We start from the raw sequence: 20,570 nt of genomic DNA on the forward strand, positions 1-20,570 counted from the left end.
ATCCCTCTGGAGGCAGATGAGTTTGACCCGCAGTGGAACTATACCGGGAAGCTAGAATGAGAGAGATCTGGATATCTATTGAATTTGAATTGGTTTTTCTGCAAAAACAAGACTGAGGCCTGTTTTTTCTTCATAAAGGACAAAATTTGTCAATGCTTGGAAGGCAAATTAAAGCCTTTGACGTTAAATGAGGCAATCTTAAGACTAGTCTAATATGTATAATTTTTTAATTTATTTAAGTTTTACACAATAAAAGCATTTTTGAAAAAAAATTAGGTTTTAATGTCTCCATTTCCTGAGAGCCACATTTTTTTTATTTTTTGTGCGATTGTCTTATGTAGTTGCTCATTTTTTTGGAGGATGAAATGATGGTTTGATTGGTACTATTTTGAGGTGCATATGACTTTTTGATAGCTTGGTATTACACTTTTTGTCTTTTTATGTCACAGTTTTTATTTTATAGTGTTTACCTGAGGGCTTAGGTCATGGGATATTTTTATAGAGCAGGTTGTTATGGACCTGGCAATACCTAATACCTAATGTGTAAAAATTTAAAAAATTTAAAAAGTGGACAATAAAAGTATTTTTCTAACAAAACACTTTGTATTAGGCAAGGGCTACACGGGGACACTGGTCGCATGTCACCATCGCGGTCAGGATCGCTGAGCAGCAGTGATCCCATAGAAATTAATGGGATAGCAGCGACTGTCACAAGAAATCCAGCCGTGTTGTTGGATGAGATGACGGTGTTATTGGTACTATTTTGGGTTACATGCAACTTTTTGATTGCGTGGTATTGTACTTACTGTAATGTAAGGCGCGTGAAGATTTGCTCTGGTAGGCAAGGTAAGCGGACGCAGTACAGAGGCAAAGCAAGTTTGTAAATCAAAATGTCAGTGTTTATTCACATAAAAGGCAAAAGAAAATGACTCATTACAGTCTTGGTGTTAATTCATACAATGAAAAGTCTATAGAACAGATACGTCACCTTGCTAGACGTTTTTTCCCCGGCAGTCCACAGCAGGCTTTAGGGGGCCTGTTTCCCAGTGTGCAGCCCTCATGCATGCTCTCAACCTTCCAGCACAGCACCATGCTTCAGATCCCAAAACAGAGACTCAGATTCTGAGCCTAGCTGCCTATTTAAAAGACAGCCAGGTGTCACGGGTAAGGAAGGTAGAGAGGAAGTGCACCCCCTGAACTGCCACCCTCAACCCTGTCCCTGCCTACTTGATACCACCCGCCCTAGGTGACGGGGCGCAACTGGGCGACGGTCCCTGACCTACGTAAGTGTAGAGCAGAGTGAACAGAAAAGGAGAGGAACAGACAGCCAAGGCAGAAGGCGGTACACAAGACTAAGGCAAACGGATAGACAGGGAGGTAGATAAAACAACAGTACCCAGTGATGGGAAAGGCAATGGTGGGTCAACTAGCCGAGGTTGGTCCTGGAGGTCACGTCAATACAAGGGATGAGGCAGGAGACGAAATCCGAGAACGAGCCGAGGAAAAATACGAGAGATAGCGTAGGTACCAAGGGAGCTGGCAAAGCGAGGTCAGGAAACAAACAAGGTGAATACCAGGGGTCAAGTAGGAAGCAATAATAATAGTACACACAGCCCTAAAGACGAAAATCACAGGCAACCTGTAGCCAGCAGGCCGTCTGCATTTATATTGGGGAGTGAGGGTCATGTGACGTGGCCAGCATCACATGACCGACAGACAGATGAGTCGAGCACTGAGTGATCAGCTCGGCACTCAAGGCAGACCTAGGAGCAGGGAGCCTCCCAGCTAGCAAAGCCGCCCTGGGAATGAGGCCAAACACAGATCCTCGCTCCCGAAGCTAAGCAGCAGGTCTGCAGCTGATGGGAGACCGAGTGCGCCTTCGGCGCCCCGTTACAGCCAGGTGTTGCCAAAACTCCGGTCCAGTATTTGATCTCACCTGGCTGGAAATCAGACCAGCCGCCCATGTTGGGAGGAAAATACCTGCCTTCCCAAACAAATGCCCTTGCTGTCACAGGTGACAAAAAAAAATTGGCACAGTTTTTTATTTTTTTGCGGTGTTTATCTGACAGAGTTGATTATAGAGCTGGTTGTTATGGACACAGTGATACCTATATGTGTATTTTCTTTCTACTTTTTATTATGTAATTAGGGGAAAGGGGTGCTTTTTAACTTAAAATGTTATTTTTTTTATTATTAAAAATACTATTTTTCCCTTCTTTTTTTTCTTTACTTTTTTTTTGTCCCACTCTGGAGACTTCAACTTTTGGGATCTGATCCCCTCTGCAATGCATTATAATACTTTTGTATTGTTGTGCATTGCCTGTTAGTGTATTACACAGGGTCCACATTTTGACTAAAACCGGCCCTGCCCAGATAACTTAGTCTTCCTCCAGGTTGCAATGGCTGCAAGGATAAAAAGATGACCTCTTTTGCATTTGCACATTATTGTGTTATTGTTAAGGGAAATATTAATCATTGATATTTTGGATAATCTCAATAATTAATATTCATAAATAGGAGTGAGTCGTCTAATGATGACTCTGCCTATTTATGCCATAAATAGAACATAACGCTAGCTATTTAGCTATTTTACTAATTAACTAGCCAACTACCTCTGTTGACTATACACTACACTGAACTAAACTAAGTGCGAATTACTACTACTTCTATACTACGGCGGTCACTAAAAACACTATACACTGTATTATCAATAAAGAAATATTTATTACACATATACAGTTGTGGCCAAAAATTTTGAGAATAACACAAATATTAGTTTTCACAAAGTTTGCTGCTAAACTGCTTTTAGATCTTTATTTCAGTTGTTTCTGTGATGTAGTGAAATATAATTACACGCACTTCATACGTTTCAAAGGCTTTTATCGACAATTACATGACATTTATGCAAAGAGTCAGTATTTGCAGTGTTGGCCCTTCTTTTTCAGGACCTCTGCAATTCGACTGGGCATGCTCTCAAACAACTTCTGGGCCAATTCCTGAATATTAGCAACCCATTCTTTCATAATCACTTCTTGGAGTTTGTCAGAATTAGTGGGGGTTTTTTTCTCCACCCGCTACTTGAGGATTGACCACAAGTTCTCAATGGGATTAAGATCTGGGGAGTTTCCAGGCCATGGACCCAAAATGTCAACGTTTTGGTCCCCGAGCCACTTAGTTTTCACTTTTGCCTTATGGCACGGTGCTCCATCGTGCTGGAAAATGCATTGTTCTTCACCAAACTGTTGTTGGATTGTTGGAAGAAGTTGCTGTTGGAGGGTGTTTTGGTACCATTCTTTATTCATAGCTGTGTTTTGGGGCGAAATTGTGAGTGAGCCCACTCCCTTGGATGAGAAGCAACCCCACACATGAATGGTCTCAGGATGCTTTACTGTTGGCATGACACAGGATTGATGGTAGCGCTCACCTTTTCTTCTCCGGACAAGCCTTTTTCCAGATGCCCCAAACAATCGGAAAGAGGCTTCATTTGAGAATATGACTTTGCCCCAGTCCTCAGCAGTCCATTCACCATACTTTCTGCAGAAGATCAATCTGTCCCTGATGTTTTTTTTTGGAGAGAAGTGGCTTCTTTGCTGGCCTTCTTGACACCAGGCCATCTTCCAAAAGTCTTTGCCTCACTGTGTGTGCAGATGCGCTCACACCTGCCTGCTGCCATTCCTGAGCAAGCTCTGCACTGGTGGCACTCCGATCCCGCAGCTGAATCCTCTTTAGGAGACGATCCTGGCGCTTGCTGAAATTTTTTGGACGCCCTGAAGCCTTCTTAACAAGAATTGAACCTCTTTCTTGAAGTTCTTGATGATCCTATAAATTGTTGATTGAGGTGCAATCTTAGTAGCCACAATATCCTTGCCTGTGAAGCCATTTTTATGTAACGCAATGATGGCTGCACGCGTTTCTTTGCAGGTCACCATGGTTAACAATGGAAGAACAATGATTTCAAGCATCACCCTCCTTTTAACATGTCAAGTCTGCCATTTTAACCCAATCAGCCTGACATAATGATCTCCAGCCTTGTGCTCTTCAACATTCTCACCTGAGTTAACAAGACGATTACTGAAATGATCTCAGCAGGTCCTTTAATGACAGCAATGAAATGCAGTGGGAAGTTTTTTTGGGGATTAAGTAAATTTTCATGGCAAAGAAGGACTATACAATTCATCTGATCACTCTTCATAACATTCTGCAGTAGATGCAAATTGCTATTATAAAAACTTAAGCAGCAACTTTTCCAATTTCCAATATTTATGTAATTCTCAAAACTTTTGGCCACGACTGTACAATCTATTATGCTACATATATTTATATATATATCAATGGTTATAAATATATATATATAGAGACATACACACCACAATACAATGATAGCACTACAATAAACAGTATTATTAAACACAATCCTAACTACACTACACAATACACAATTCCCATTCCACCCCACACACTATCTATACATTACACTACATTAACACATATAAATACCAGCAACCCACCCGCCTGGCTACTCATTGTCCCTACGGAGTACAAAGGGTAAAACACAAATGGTGGCACTGCAAAGGTTAATACTTGTAGGCCAGGGATGTAGCCGTGGATAACAGGTTAGTGTAATACAGGGGTTAATCTGCTGCTGCAAAAGGGCTTCAGGGCAGCAGCAGTGAAGGGGGATTGTCTTGACCAGGACCACACCCCTAAATGCATTGAAGCAACTGCCATGTGATTGGTTGGCTAGATAATTGCATTAATGAGAAATAGAACAGGTGTTCCTAATAATTCTTTAGGTGAGTGTATATATATATATATATATATATATATATTTATATATTAGACACACATATATACACTCACCTAAACAATTATTAGGAACACCTGTTCTATTTCTCATTAATGCAATTATCTAGTCAACCAATCACATGGCAGTTGCTTCAGTGCATTTAGGGGTGTGGTCCTGGTCAAGACAATCTCCTGAACTCCAAACTGAATGTCGGAATGGGAAAGAAAGGTGATTTAAGCCATTTTGAGCGTGGCATGGTTGTTGGTGCTAGACGGGCCGGTCTGAGTATTTCACAATCTGCTCATTTACTGGTATTTTCACGCACAACCATTTCTAGGGTTTACAAAGAATGGTGTGAAAAGGGAAAAACATCCAGTATGCGGCAGTCCTGTGGGCAAAAATGCCTTGTGGATGCTAGAGGTCAGAGGAAAATGGGCCGACTGATTCAAGCTGATAGAAGAGCAACGTTGATTGAAATAACCACTTGTTACAACCGAGGTATGCAGCAAAGCATTTGTGAAGCCACAACACGCACACAAATTTGGCGTAAACAGAATGAGAACATGTATCCATTCTCTGATGGCTACTTCCAGCAGGATAATGCACCATGTCACAAAGCTCGAATCATTTCTAATAGGTTTCTTGAACATGACTATGAGTTCACTGTACTAAAATGGCCCCCCCAGTCACCAGATCTCAACCCAATAGAGCATCTTTGGGATGTGGTGGAACGGGAACTTAGTGCCCTGGATGTGCATCCCTCAAATCTCCATCAACTGCAAGATGCTATCCTATCAATATGGGCCAACATTTCTAAAGAATGCTATCAGCACCTTGTTGAATCAATGCAATGTAGAATTAAGGCAGTTTTGAAGGCAAAAGGGGGTCCAACACCGTATTAGTATGGTGTTCCTAATAATTCTTTAGGTGAGTGTATATATATATACACATACAGTACAGACCAAAGTTTGGACACACCTTCTCATTCAAAGAGTTTTCTTTATTTTCATGACTATGAAAATTGTAGATTCACACTGAAGGCATCAAAACTATGAATTAACACATGTGGAATTATATACATAACAAACAAGTGTGAAAAAACTGAAAATATGTCATATTCTAGGTACTTCAAAATAGCCACCTTTTGCTTTGATTACTGCTTTGCACACTCTTGGCATTCTCTTGATGAGCTTTAAGAGGTAGTCCCCTGAAATGGTTTTCACTTCACAGGTGTGCCCTGTCAGGTTTAATAAGTGGGATTTCTTGCCTTATAAATGGGTTGGGACCATCAGTTGCGTTGAGGAGAAGTCAGGTGGATACACAGCTGATAGTCCTACTGAATAGACTGTTAGAATTTGTATTATGGCAAGAAAAAAGCAGCTAAGTAAAGAAAAACGAATGGCCATCATTACTTTAAGTAAATGAAGGTCAGTCAGTCAGCCGAAAAATTGGGAAAACTTTGAAAGCAAGGGCTATTTGACCATGAAGGAGAGTGATGGGGTGCTGCGCCAGATGACCTGGCCTCCACAGTCACCGGACCTGAACCCAATCGAGATGGTTTGGGGTGAGCTGGACTGCAGAGTGAAGGCAAAAGGGCCAATAAGTGCTAAGCATCTCTGGGAACTCTTTCAAGACTGTTGGAAGAACATTTCAGGGGACTACCTCTTGAAGCTCATCAAGAGAATGCCAAGAGTGTGCAAAGCAGTAATCAAAGCAAAAGGTGGCTACTTTGAAGAACCTAGAATATGACATATTTTCAGTTGTTTCACACTTGTTTGTTATGTACAGTATATAATTCCACATGTGTTAATTCATAGTTTTGATGCCTTCATAGTCATGAAAATAAGGAAAACTCTTTAAATTAGAAGGTGTGTCCAAACTTTTGGCCTGTACTGTATATGCACAATTATACCACTTCCTTGTACAGTTATTACAAGCTAAAAATGTGGCACATCTATCTGTACAGTCTCTACTAATGTATTTCCTGTTAATGAAATGTTTTTTTCTTTTTTTTCTTCTTCTCCCTCTATAGGCCATAGAAAGAGAAAAGCCTGAGAAGAATAGAAAGTTACAAGAGGCCAACAGAAATTCCCAGGCACTGACCGAACAGCTGTTGAATGGTAATTAATGAAAGTTGGTTTGGTTAATCTTTTTGTAATTTTCTTACAGACAGCTTGGGTACATAAATTGTCTTTTGTACGTTAACCCACAAAATTATAGTCCTGAAGAATATATACCTTATATTATTGTACTCCAGGGCACTTCTTCATTCAATCCTATTTTTATTTTCATTTTACCATAATATTGCGGGGCAACCCAAAGTTGAATGAACCTCTCCTCTGTCTGGGTGCCGGGGCCTAAATGTGTGACAGTGGCCTGTTCCAGTGGTGGGTGACGTGAAGCCTGATTCTCTGCTATGACATGAAGACTGATTCTGTGCTGACATGAAGCCAGATTCTCTGTTACGGGACCTCTCTCCTCTGTCTGGGTGCCTGGGCCTAAATATGTGACAGTGGCCTGTTCCAGTGGTGGGTGACGTAAAGCCTGATTCTCTGCTATGACATGAAGACTGATTCTGTGCTGACATGAAGCCAGATTCTCTGTTACGGGACCTCTCTCCTCTGTCTGGGTGCCGGGGCCTAAATATGTGATAGTGGCCTGTTCCAGTGGTGGGTGACGTGAAGCCTGATTCTCTGCTATGACATGAAGACTGATTCTCTGCTGACATGAAGCCTGAATCTCTGTTATGGGACCTCTCTCCTCTGCCTGGGTGCCTGGGCCTAAATATTTGACAGTGGCCTGTTCCAGTGGTGGGTGAAGTGAAGCCTGTTTCTCTGCTATGACATGAAGACTGATTCTGTGCTGACATGAAGCCAGATTCTCTGTTACGGGACCTCTCTCCTCTGTCTGGGTGCCGGGGCCTAAATATGTGACAGTGGCCTGTTTCAGTGGTGGGTGACGTGAAGCCTGATTCTCTGCTATGACATGAAGACTGATTCTCTGCTGACATGAAGCCTGAATCTCTGTTATGGGACCTCTCTCCTCTGCCTGGGTGCCTGGGCCTAAATATGTGACAGTGGCCTGTTCCAGTGGTGGGTGACGTGAAGCCTGATTCTCTGCTATGACATGAAGACTGATTCTCTGCTGACATGAAGCCTGAATCTCTGTTATGGGACCTCTCTCCTCTGCCTGGGTGCCTGGGCCTAAATATGTGACAGTGGCCTGTTCCAGTGGTGGGTGACGTGAAGCCTGATTCTCTGCTATGACATGAAGACTGATTCTGTGCTGACATAAAGCCAGATTCTCTGTTACGGGACCTCTCTCCTCTGTCTGGGTGCCGGGGCCTAAATATGTGACAGTGGCCTGTTCCAGTGGTGGGTGACGTGAAGCCTGATTCTCTGCTATGACATGAAGACTGATTCTCTGCTGACATGAAGCCTGAATCTCTGTTATGGGACCTCTCTCCTCTGCCTGGGTGCCTGGGCCTAAATATGTGACAGTGGCCTGTTCCAGTGGTGGGTGACGTGAAGCCTGATTCTCTGCTATGACATGAAGACTGATTCTGTGCTGACATGAAGCCAGATTCTGTTACGGGACCTCTCTCCTCTGTCTGGGTGCCGGGGCCTAAATATGTGACAGTGGCCTGTTCAAGTGGTGGGTGACGTGAAGCCTGATTCTCTGCTATGACATGAAGACTGATTCTCTGCTGACATGAAGCCTGAATCTCTGTTATGGGACCTCTCTCCTCTGCCTGGGTGCCTGGGCCTAAATATGTGACAGTGGCCTGTTCCAGTGGTGGGTGACATGAAGCCTGATTCTCTGCTATGACATGAAGACTGATTCTGTGCTGACATAAGGCCAGATTCTCTGTTACGGGACCTCTCTCCTCTGTCTGGGAGCCGGGGCCTAAATATGTGACAGTGGCCTGTTTCAGTGGTGGGTGACGTGAAGCCTGATTCTCTGCTATGACATGAAGACTGATTCTCTGCTGACATAAAGCCTGAATCTCTGTTATGGGACGTCTCTCCTCTGCCTGGGTGCCTGGGCCTAAATATGTGACAGTGGCCTGTTCCAGTGGTGGGTGACGTGAAGCCTGATTCTCTGCTATGACATGAAGACTGATTCTCTGCTGACATGAAGCCTGAATCTCTGTTATGGGAATTCTCTCCTCTGCCTGGGTGCCTGGGCCTAAATATGTGACAGTGGCCTGTTCCAGTGGTGGGTGACGTGAAGCCTGATTCTCTGCTATGACATGAAGACTGATTCTGTGCTGACATGAAGCCAGATTCTCTGTTACGGGACCTCTCTCCTCTGTCTGGGTGCCGGGGCCTAAATATGTGACAGTGGCCTGTTCCAGTGGTGGGTGACGTGAAGCCTGATTCTCTGCTATGACATGAAGACTGATTCTCTGCTGACATGAAGCCTGAATCTCTGTTATGGGACCTCTCTCCTATGCCTGGGTGCCTGGGCCTAAATATGTGACAGTGGCCTGTTCCAGTGGTGGGTGACGTGAAGCCTGATTCTCTGCTATGACATGAAAACTGATTCTTAGCTGACATGAAGCCAGATTCTCTGTTACGGGACCTCTCTCCTCTGTCTGGGTGCCGGGGCCTAAATATGTGACAGTGGCCTGTTCCAGTGGTGGGTGACGTGAAGCCTGATTCTCTGCTATGACATGAAGACTGATTCTCTGCTGACATGAATCCTGAATCTCTGTTATGGGACCTCTCTCCTCTGCCTGGGTGCCTGGGCCTAAATATGTGACACTGGCCTGTTCCAGTGGTGGGTGACGTGAAGCCTGATTCTCTGCTATGACATGAAGACTGATTCTCTGCTGACATGAAGCCTGAATCTCTGTTATGGGACCTCTCTCCTCTGCCTGGGTGCCTGGGCCTAAATATGTGACAGTGGCCTTTTTCCAGTGGTGGGTGACGTGAAGCCTGATTCTCTGCTATGACATGAAGACTGATTCTCTGCTGACATGAATCCTGAATCTCTGTTATGGGACCTCTCTCCTCTGCCTGGGTGCCTGGGCCTAAATATGTGACAGTGGCCTGTTCCAGTGGTGGGTGACGTGAAGCCTGATTCTCTGCTATGACATGAAGACTGATTCTGTGATGACATGAAGCCAGATTCTCTGTTACGGGACCTCTCTCCTCTGTCTGGGTGCCTGGGCCTAAATATGTGACAGTGGCCTGTTCCAGTGGTGGGTGACGTGAAGCCTGATTCTCTGCTATGACATGAAGACTGATTCTGTGCTGACATGAAGCCAGATTCTCTGTTACGTGACCTCTCTCCTCTGCCTAGGTGCCTGGGCCTAAATATGTGACAGTGGCCTGTTCCAGTGGTGGGTGACGTGAAGCCTGATTCTCTGCTATGACATGAAGACTGATTCTGTGCTGACATGAAGCCAGATTCTCTTTTACGGGACCTCTCTCCTCTGTCTGGGTGCCTGGGCCTAAATATGTGACAGTGGCCTGTTCCAGTGTTGGGTGACGTGAAGCCTGATTCTCTGCTATGACATGAAGACTGATTCTCTGCTGACATGAAGCCTGAATCTCTGTTATGGGACCTCTCTCCTCTGCCTGGGTGCCTGTGCCTAAATATGTGACAGTGGCCTGTTCCAGTGGTGGGTGACGTGAAGCCTGATTCTCTGCTATGACATGAAGACTGATTCTGTGCTGACATGAAGCCAGATTCTCTGTTACGGGACCTCTCTCCTCTGTCTGGGTGCCGGGGCCTAAATATGTGACAGTAGCCTGTTCCAGTGGTGGGTGAAGTGTAGCCTGATTCTCTGCTATGACATGAAGACTGATTCTGTGCTGACATGAAGCCTGAATCTCTGTTATGGGACCTCTCTCCTCTGCCTGGGTGCCTGGGCCTAAATATGTGACAGTGGCCTGTTCCAGTGGTGGGTGACGTGAAGCCTGATTCTCTGCTATGACATGAAGACTGATTCTGTGCTGACATGAAGCCAGATTCTCTGTTACGGGACCTCTCTCCTCTGTCTGGGTGTCGGGGCCTAAATATGTGACAGTGGCCTGTTTCAGTGGTGGGTGACGTGAAGCCTGATTCTCTGCTATGACATGAAGACTGATTCTCTGCTGACATGAAGCCTGAATCTCTGTTATGGGACCTCTCTCCTCTGCCTGGGTGCCTGGGCCTAAATATGTGACAGTGTTCTGTTCCAGTGGTGGGTGACGTGAAGCCTGATTCTCTGCTATGACATGAAGACTGATTCTCTGCTGACATGAAGCCTGAATCTCTGTTATGGGACCTCTCTCCTCTGCCTGGGTGCCTGGGCCTAAATATGTGACAGTGGCCTGTTCCAGTTGTGGGTGACGTGAAGCCTGATTCTCTGCTATGACATGAAGACTGATTCTCTGCTGACATGAAGCCAGATTCTCTGTTACGGGACCTCTCTCCTCTGTCTGGGTGCCGGGGCCTAAATATGTGACAGTGGCCTGTTCCAGTGGTGGGTGACGTGAAGCCTGATTCTCTGCTATGACATGAAGACTGATTCTCTGCTGACATGAAGCCTGAATCTCTGTTATGGGACCTCTCTCCTCTGCCTGGGTGCCTGGGCCTAAATATGTGACAGTGGCCTGTTCCAGTGGTGGGTGACGTGAAGCCTGATTCTCTGCTATGACATGAAGACTGATTCTGTGCTGACATGAAGCCAGATTCTCTGTTACGGGACCTCTCTCCTCTGTCTGGGTGCCGGGGCCTAAATATGTGACAGTGGCCTGTTCCAGTGGTGGGTGACGTGAAGCTTATTCTCTGCTATGACATGAAGACTGATTCTCTGCTGACATGAAGCCTGAATCTCTGTTATGGGACCTCTCTCCTCTGCCTGTGTGTCTGGGCCTAAATATGTGACAGTGTTCTGTTCCAGTGGTGGGTGACGTGAAGCCTGATTTTCTGCTATGACATGAAGACTGATTCTCTGCTGACATGAAGCCTGAATCTCTGTTATGGGACCTCTCCCCTCTGCCTGGGTGCCTGGGCCTAAATATGTGACAGTGGCCTGTTCCAGTGGTGGGTGACATGAAGCCTGATTCTTTGCTATGACATAAAGACTGATTCCCTGCTGACATGAAGCCTGAATCTCTGTTATGGGACCTCTCTCCTCTGCCTGGGTGTCTGGGCCTAAATATGTGACAGTGGCCTGTTCCAGTGGTGGGTGACGTGAAGCCTGATTCTCTGCTATGACATGAAGACTGATTCTGTGCTGACATGAAGCCTGAATCTCTGTTATGGGACCTCTCTTCTCTGCCTGGGTGCCTGGGCCTAAATATGTGACAGTGGCCTGTTCCAGTGGTGAGTGACGTGAAGCCTGATTCTCTGCTATGACATGAAGACTGATTCTGTGCTGACATGATGCCAGATTCTCTGTTACGGGACCTCTCTCCTCTGTCTGGGTGCCGGGGCCTAAATATGTGACAGTGGCCTGTTCCAGTGGTGGGTGACGTGAAGCCTGATTCTCTGCTATGACATGAAGACTGATTCTCTGCTGACATGAAGCCTGAATCTCTGTTATGGGACCTCTCTCCTCTGCCTGGGTGCCTGGGCCTAAATATGTGACAGTGGCCTGTTCCAGTAGTGGGTGACGTGAAGCCTGATTCTCTGATATGACATGAAGACTGATTCTCTGCTGACATGAAGCCTGAATCTCTGTTATGGGACCTTTCTCCTCTGCCTGGGTGCCTGGGCCTAAATATGTGACAGTGGCCTGTTCAAGTGGTGGGTGACGTGAAGCCTGATTCTCTGCTATGACATGAAGACTGATTCTGTGCTGACATGAAGCCAGATTCTCTGTTACGGGACCTCTCTCCTCTGTCTGGGTGCCTGGGCCTAAATATGTGACAGTGGCCTGTTCCAGTGGTGGGTGACGTGAAGCCTGATTCTCTGCTATGACATGAAGACTGATTCTCTGCTGACATGAAGCCTGAATCTCTGTTATGGGACCTCTCTCCTCTGCCTGGGTGCCTGGGCCTAAATATGTGACAGTGGCCTGTTCCAGTGGTGGGTGACGTGAAGCCTGATTCTCTGCTATGACATGCAGACTGATTCTCTGCTGACATGAAGCCAGATTCTCTGTTACGGGACCTCTCTCCTCTGCCTGTGTGCCTGGGCCTAAATATCTGACAATGGACTGTTCCAGTGTTGGGTGACGTAAAGCCTGATTCTCTGCTATAACATGCAGACTGATTCTCTGCTGACATGAAGCCAGATTCTCTGTTACGGGACCTCTCTCCTCTGCCTGGGTGCCGGGGCCTAAATATATGACAATAGACTGTTACAGTGTTGGTTGATGTGAAGCCAGATTCTCTGCTATGGCATGAAGACTGATTCTCTGCTGACGTGAAGCCAGATTCTTTGCTATGGGACCTCTCTCCAATTGATATTGGTTTATTTTTATATATTTTATTTTTATTTTAATTCATTTCCCTATCGACATTTGTTTGCAGGGGATTTACCTACATGTTGCTGCCTTTTGCAGCCCTCTAGCTCTTTCCTGGGCTGTTTTATAGCCTTTTTAGTGCCGAAAAGTTCGGGTCGCCATTGACTTCAATGGTTTTCGGGTTCGGGACGAAGTTCGGGTCGGGTTCGGATCCCGAACCCGAACATTTCCGGGAAGTTCGGCCGAACTTCTCGAACCCGAACATCCAGGTGTTCGCTCAACTCTAGTGACAAGGTATTTGTTTGGAGAAAGTTGCTCCACGATCTTATAAAGTTGAAGCATATGGACAGTTGTACAGAAGGAATAGGAAGTTTCTGAGGACTGCAGATGACAAATCTGACATTAAAATAAGTGAAGTGATTACACCAGGTACATCTCCAGATGAGACAACTCCCAAAGAAACAGGGATGGATGATCATATGCAACAATGTGAAGCTCCTGCCACACCAAGGCGTACTAGAACTAGGGTTATTAGGACACCAACAAGATATAAGGATTTTGTATGCTAGATACATTATAAAACATTGTCACCTTTGGAATGTATTGTGTTATCCAATCATCTTATGTTATATATTACTTGATTTCACAAGAAAGGGAGGATGTTAGGAGTTATACATGTTAACATGTTTACTGCCACCTGTAGGCTATATAGATATGACAGTTTATAACCTTTGTTATATTGTTTGTGTCTGAAAAAAGTTGTTTTTGAAATACCCTACATGGCTTCAGTAAACAAATATCATCTGAACTATTATCCTGATATATTCCTCCTATATACCTGACTGCCAAACTGGCAACCACATAAGTGACTTTTTCACTTAAGAAAAAAAAAGCATTTTTTTTATCCTTATTTTTAGTTTTTACCCATATTTTTATATTCTATTTTTATATTCAATTTTTGAAGGTGATCATCTACAAACCGGATTCCAAAAAAGTTGGGACACTAAACAAATTGTGAATAAAAACTGAATACAATGATGTGGAGATGGCAAATGTCAATATTTTATTTGTAATAGAACGTAGATGACAGATCAAATGTTTAATCCGAGTAAATGTATCATTTTAAAGGAAAAATACGTTGATTCCAATTTTCACAGTGTCAACAAATCCCCAAAAAGTTGGGACAAGTAGCAATAAGAGGCTGGAAAAAGTAAATTTGAGCATAACGAAGATCTGGAAGACCAATTAACACTAATTAGGTCAATTGGCAACATGATTGGGTATAAAAAGAGCTTCTCAGAGTGGCAGTGTCTCTCAGAAGCCAAGATGGGTAGAGGATCACCAATTCCCACAATGTTGCACAGAAAGATAGTGGAGCAATATCAGAAAGGTGTTACCCAGCGAAAAATTGCAAAGACTTTGCATCTATCATCATCAACTGTACATAACTTTATCCGAAGATTCCGAGAATCTGGAACAATCTCTGTGCGTAAGGGTCAAGGCCGTAAAACCATACTGGATGCCCGTGATCTCCGGGCCCTTAAACGACACTGCACCACAAACAGGAATGCTACTGTAAAGGAAATCACAGAATGGGCTCAGGAATACTTCCAGAAACCAGTGTCAGTGAACACAATCCACCGTGCCATCCGCTGTTGCCAGCTGAAACTCTACAGTGCAAAGAAGAAGCCATTTCTAAGCAAGATCCACAAGCTCAGGCGTTTTCACTGGGCCAGGGATCATCTAAAATAGAGTGTGGCAAAATGCAAGACTGTTCTGTGGTCAGACGAGTCACGATTCAAAGTTCTTTTTGGAAATCTGGGACGCCATGTCATCCGGACTAAAGAGGACAAGGACAACCCAAGTTGTTATCAACGCTCAGTTCAGAAGCCTGCATCTCTGATGGTATGGGGTTGCATGAGTGCGTGTGGCATGGGCAGCTTGCATGTCTGAAAAGGCACCATCAATGCAGAAAAATATATTCAGGTTCTAGAACAACATATGCTCCCATCCAGACGTCATCTCTTTCAGGGAAGACCCTGCATTTTTCAACAAGATAATGCCAGACCACATTCTGCATCAATCACAACATCATGGCTGCGTAGGAGAAGGATCCGGGTACTGAAATGGCCAGTCTGCAGTCCAGATCTTTCACCTATAGAGAACATTTGGCGCATCATAAAGAGGAAGGTGCAACAAAGAAGGCCCAAGACGATTGAACAGTTAGAGGCCTGTATTAGACAAGAATGGGAGAGCATTCCTATTTCTAAACTTGAGAAACTGGTCTCCTCTGTTGAGTGTTGTAAGAAGAAGGGGAGATGCCACACAGTGGTGAAAATGGCCTTGTCCCAACTTTTTTGGGATTTGTTGACACCATGAAATTCTGATTCAACATATTTTTCCCTTAAAATGGTACATTTTCTCAGTTTAAACTTTTGTTCCGTGATTTATGTTCTATTCTGAATAAAATATTAGAAGTTGGCACCTCCACATCATTGCATTCAGTTTTTTATTCACGATTTGTATAGTGTCCCAACTTTTTTGGAATCCGGTTTGTACAACAAACAATGCTTATTGACTCTATATATAGTGGATGTCTGATAGGATTAACCCTAATGTTTCAGGGAGATTAGTCACACATCCACATATTTGTATGTGCACTTTATGTTTATAATAAATCTGTATATATTTCTATACCAGCAGACTATTAATTATGCATACAGTGCCAGATAGCTGAGTGCCCCCCAACAAATCCTTTATCTTTACCTATATATTGTATATATATATACACACACATATATACATGTATAGAAATGGCCTTGCGGTTCGCCCGGTGGTCGTTTCATGGCGAACTTTGCGCGTTTGCGATTTGCCAAACATGCGAACAGATGGTGATGTCCACCGGCGCCATATTATTTTGCATTGCGCCGAACTTTGACCCATGACACATCCATCAGGTAAGAAGTGGCCAAAGGAGGAAAAAGGCGCTCATAGGGTGAGTAGGTTCAGAACAAGCTTCCAAATACAGGAAGAGTGGTACTGCTCACCTGTTGTTGTTGCACCTAATGTTCGGTGCAACTATACTGGAGGCGAGTAGGAGTGGTTTAGGTGTTGCTGGTTGGTGCTGCCGGTTACGTCCGTGTTCACGTTTGGCGGGGGCCAGGCCGCCGTCCGGGTCATGTGTCACGATAACAAAAACAATTAAAAAAAAAACTATTGGTTTGAAACAAACTTTGGTTGTGTTTTGCGCCTATGGTCCACCCTCCACTCGACCCCAGAGTTCAGTGGATACGTACTTCACATCCATCAGGTGGTACAGGATAGCCAATTGAGATGTTTCAGCACATGGACCCCCCCCCCAACCCTATGAAAGAACCAGATCTGGCAGCCATTTTCCATTCTGTATTTTGCCAGTGTAGGGAAAGGCTGCCTTATGGAGCAGGGACAGGCTGTTAGGGACAAAAAACGCTAGCTAATAGGGCCACAAAAGTCCTTTTAAGGACTGGTATAAATGTACTATCGATAGGTGTGATATACTTATAATATACTTACTAACATAGAAAGTATATTATAGTGCATTTGTATTGTGCAGCAGTTGTGTGCGGTTCTGCTGCGATACCGCAGCTATATAGAGGGACAAACGCTACTGGAAAAACTAATTACAATGAGTGTGATTTACCTGTTGCCCCAAAACAACTGATTGAGGAGTGTGATATACCTTCTTCCACAAAATATTGATTGAGGGCTGTGATGTACCTGTTGTTCGAAATAAACAGGGTGGTATGATATCACTGTTGTGGCAAAAAAAATAATTGAGGGGTGTGATATACCTGCTTCCACAAAATACTGATTAAGGGGTTCGATATGCCTGCTTCCACCAAATATTGATTGAGGAGTGCGATATGCCTGCTTCTACAAAATACTGATTAAGGAGTTTGATATACCTGCTTCCATCAAATATTGATTAAGGGGTTTTATATATCTGCTTCTATAAAATACTGGTTGAGGGCTGCAATATACCTGCTTTCACAAAATTCTGATTAAGGGGTTCAATATACCTGTTTCCACCAAATATTGATTGAGGCCAAAGATATACCTGCTTCCACAAAATACTGGTTAAGGGGTTCAATATACCTGTTTCCACTAAATATTGATTGAGGCCTGTGATATACATGCTTCCACAAAATACTGATTAAGGGGTTTGATATACCTACTTCCATAAATTACTGATTGACGGCTACAATATACCTGCTTCCACAAAATACTGATTGAAATGTTCGATATACCTGTTTCTACCAAATATTGATTGAGGCCTACGATATACCTACTTCTACAAAATACCGATTAAGGGGTTCAATATACCTGTTTTCACCAAATATTGAATGAGGCCTGCGATTTCCCTGCTTCCACAAAATACTGATTTAGGGCAGCGATATACCTGCTTCCACAAAATACTGATTAAGGGGTTCGATATATGTGCTTACACCAAATATTGATTGAGGCCTATGATATACCTGCTTCCACAAAATACTGATAAAATCGTTTGATATACCTGCTTCCACAAAATACTGATTGAGGACTGAGATATACCTGCTTCCACAAAATACTGATAAAGGTATTTGATATACCTGCTTCCACAAAATACTGCATGAGGCCTGCGATATAGCTGCTTCCACAAAATACTGATTAAGGGGTTCAATATAACTGTTTCCACCAAATATTGACTGAGGGGTGCGATATACCTGCTTCCACCAGATACTGATTTAAAGGGCTTGATATTTCTACTTCCACAAAATATTGATTGAGGGCTACGATATACCTGCTTCCACAAAATTCTGATTAAGGGCTTTGATATACCTGTTTCCACCAAATATTGATTGAGTGCTGCGATATACCTGCTTCCTCAAAATACTGATTAAGGGGCTTGATATGCCTGCTTCCACCAAATATTGATTAAGGGCTACGATCTACATGCTTCCACCAAATAGTGATTAAGGGGTTTGATATACCGGCTTCCACCAAATATTGATTGAGGCCTGCGAAATACCTGCTTCCACAAATATTGCTTTTCTCTAGGGACATAGGAACACGGTAATTATGAAAATGACAGGCAGAGGAAGAGGCAGGCACTTCCGCAGGGGTGGTATGGGTCGGGCAGGTGCACCAGGCCGGATCCTATGTGGGAAGTTGGAGAAGGCAAGTGCGATTACTTCAAAGGGTGTACCAGAGTTGGCTGAGTGGCTAACTAAGCCTTCTGCTTCTCCTCCCTCCTCATCCTTTGTATCTGCACCCTCCTCACTCTCTACTGTGTGCACCCCCAAAGACACCACCACCACCATAGCTCCTCCACTCGAGTCAGAGGAATTATTTTCCCATCCATTCCCAGACCTTACCGATGCGCAGCCATTCTTGACATCGGATGAGGAAGAGGAGGTAGCAAAGGCCACCACCCAGCGGTCGGATGACAGTACACAGATCAGCCCAAGGAGGAGGTCCCCGTTGTTGTTGCCTACTCCGAGAACTCAAATGTCAGTGGTGATGAAGGTGACGATGATGACGTGTCGATGGATGTCATGTGGGTGCCCAAAAGAGAGGGAGAGGAGGGGAGTTCAGAAGGAGAGACGGAGCAGCAGATAGGGAGAAGGAGGAGAAGCAGGCAGAACTTGCAGGGCACAGTAGGCAAAAAGCAGGCTGCAAATGTATCTAGAACGAGCCATTCACCATGCAAGGTCACTTCTGGCGCTTCCAGGATGCCAGCACATGGCTCCGCAGTGTGTGCTTTTTTTAACGTGTCAGCTTCTAACAATAGTGTTGTCAACGCATAAGTCGAGGTAAGCCCAACAGTCACCTATGGACGACCGCACCTGACCTCCCATCACCGAGCCTAGTGGGAGCAACGCCGTCGTAACCCACAAAGCCACAATCCCCGACGCTCCACGTCCTGACTCTTTTCCTTCTCCTCTCTCCTCCCATTTGTCCTCCACTCCACCGTTCACTGTGCCGTCGTCACATTCATCTGGCAGAAGGCAGGCTTCTGTGGCCCAAATGCTCAAACAGAAAAAGTTGATGACGCCGGATAACCATCTTGCCCAACGGCTGACCATCAGAATATAAACTGGTGGACTAGGAGGCCTTTAGAAAATTTGTGGCCATTGGCGCACCGCAATGGAAGGTCCCCGGAAATGAAAATATTTCTCCCAGAAGTGCATCCCAAAGCTATATGGCCACGTTCAGCAGCAAGTGAATATATCTCTGGCACACAGTGTCGGTGCCAAGATACATCAGACCTTAGACATGTGGTCTAGCAAACACGGGCAGGGAAGGTAAATAACTTTTACTGCCCACTGGGTGAACCTTCTGACGGCTGTCAAGCATGTGACCCATGGCTCCCGTGTAGATTTGGTGTTACCGCCAAAGATTGCATGCAGGCCTGCCTCTTCTTCTCCTCATCCTACTCCATCCTCCATCTCCTCCATGGACGGATTCAGCTGCAGGGCAGAGCGGGCTCAGGGGACGTGGCTTCAGATAATAGAAAATACAGGCAGATCTGCTTATTGACATAAATTAGGAAATTAACCTTTTCCCTGCTACCCAAGCAGTAGCAGCAAATACATAGAAAGTGGCCAACCCCTTTAATTCTGAATTAAAGATGCACTCAGTTGACAGTTTAATGTTTGGCAACTTCATTAGCTGATATGCAAAAGGGTTGCCTTCTCTGATTAGTCACGTTTTCTGCTTTATCAAATGGATGGATGTTAGTGTGTCAGGTGAGAAACATCAGAAAACAAACACCCTGCAACCATTGCTAGAAGAACACGAGTTGGTGGAGGCAGCATTATGGTCTGGTGAATGTTTTTGTGGCATTTGCTTGGTCCACTCATTCACGTAGAAGACAGAGTCAAACATGTTAGAATTGTGTTGACGTCCCAATATTTATGGCCCAGACTGTATATGGAAGCAGTATAATTATGATAAAGGTGGATAGAAAGGTTCACGACGCTATACAAAAGAGAAAAAAAAAAAAACTGGGTCAATAAACACTAGGCAATAGTCTGCCAACATAATAATGAGTATTGGGGCAGGGCATATAAAGGAACAAAAAAGGAGGATACTTTAAGAGGAAAATGGTAGAGAATCTGAAAGCTTAGGATTTTTTTCTCTTCTCCTTTATATAATCCTGTACTCTTCAAAACCTATTACCTATCTGTTTATTTTTTTTAATTTTTATTAATTAATAATTGTAATATTCGTTTGAATGCTGTACGGAGATACATACATACATACAACATTCAAATGTATGGGTTCCAGCGAGGTAAAATTTGTTATTACCGAAATCTTACAAGATTTTGGTGAATAACTTTGGACTTCGATTTTTAAACT

The 20,570-nt window shown here is 44.2% G+C and overlaps 1 protein-coding gene across 1 annotated transcript in view; it reads left to right on the forward strand.

Annotated features, from left to right (window-relative positions):
- The window catches only part of DMD (dystrophin), a 3,443,536-nt gene that overhangs the window by 1,401,693 nt on the left and 2,021,273 nt on the right, over positions 1–20,570 (forward strand). The window contains 1 exon segment of the mRNA XM_040424996.1: positions 6,819–6,906. Coding sequence (XP_040280930.1) covers positions 6,819–6,906 — 88 coding nt within the window.

The sequence above is a fragment of the Bufo bufo genome, chromosome 3 (assembly GCF_905171765.1).
Source record: "Bufo bufo chromosome 3, aBufBuf1.1, whole genome shotgun sequence".
Taxonomy (NCBI): Eukaryota; Metazoa; Chordata; class Amphibia; order Anura; family Bufonidae; genus Bufo; species Bufo bufo.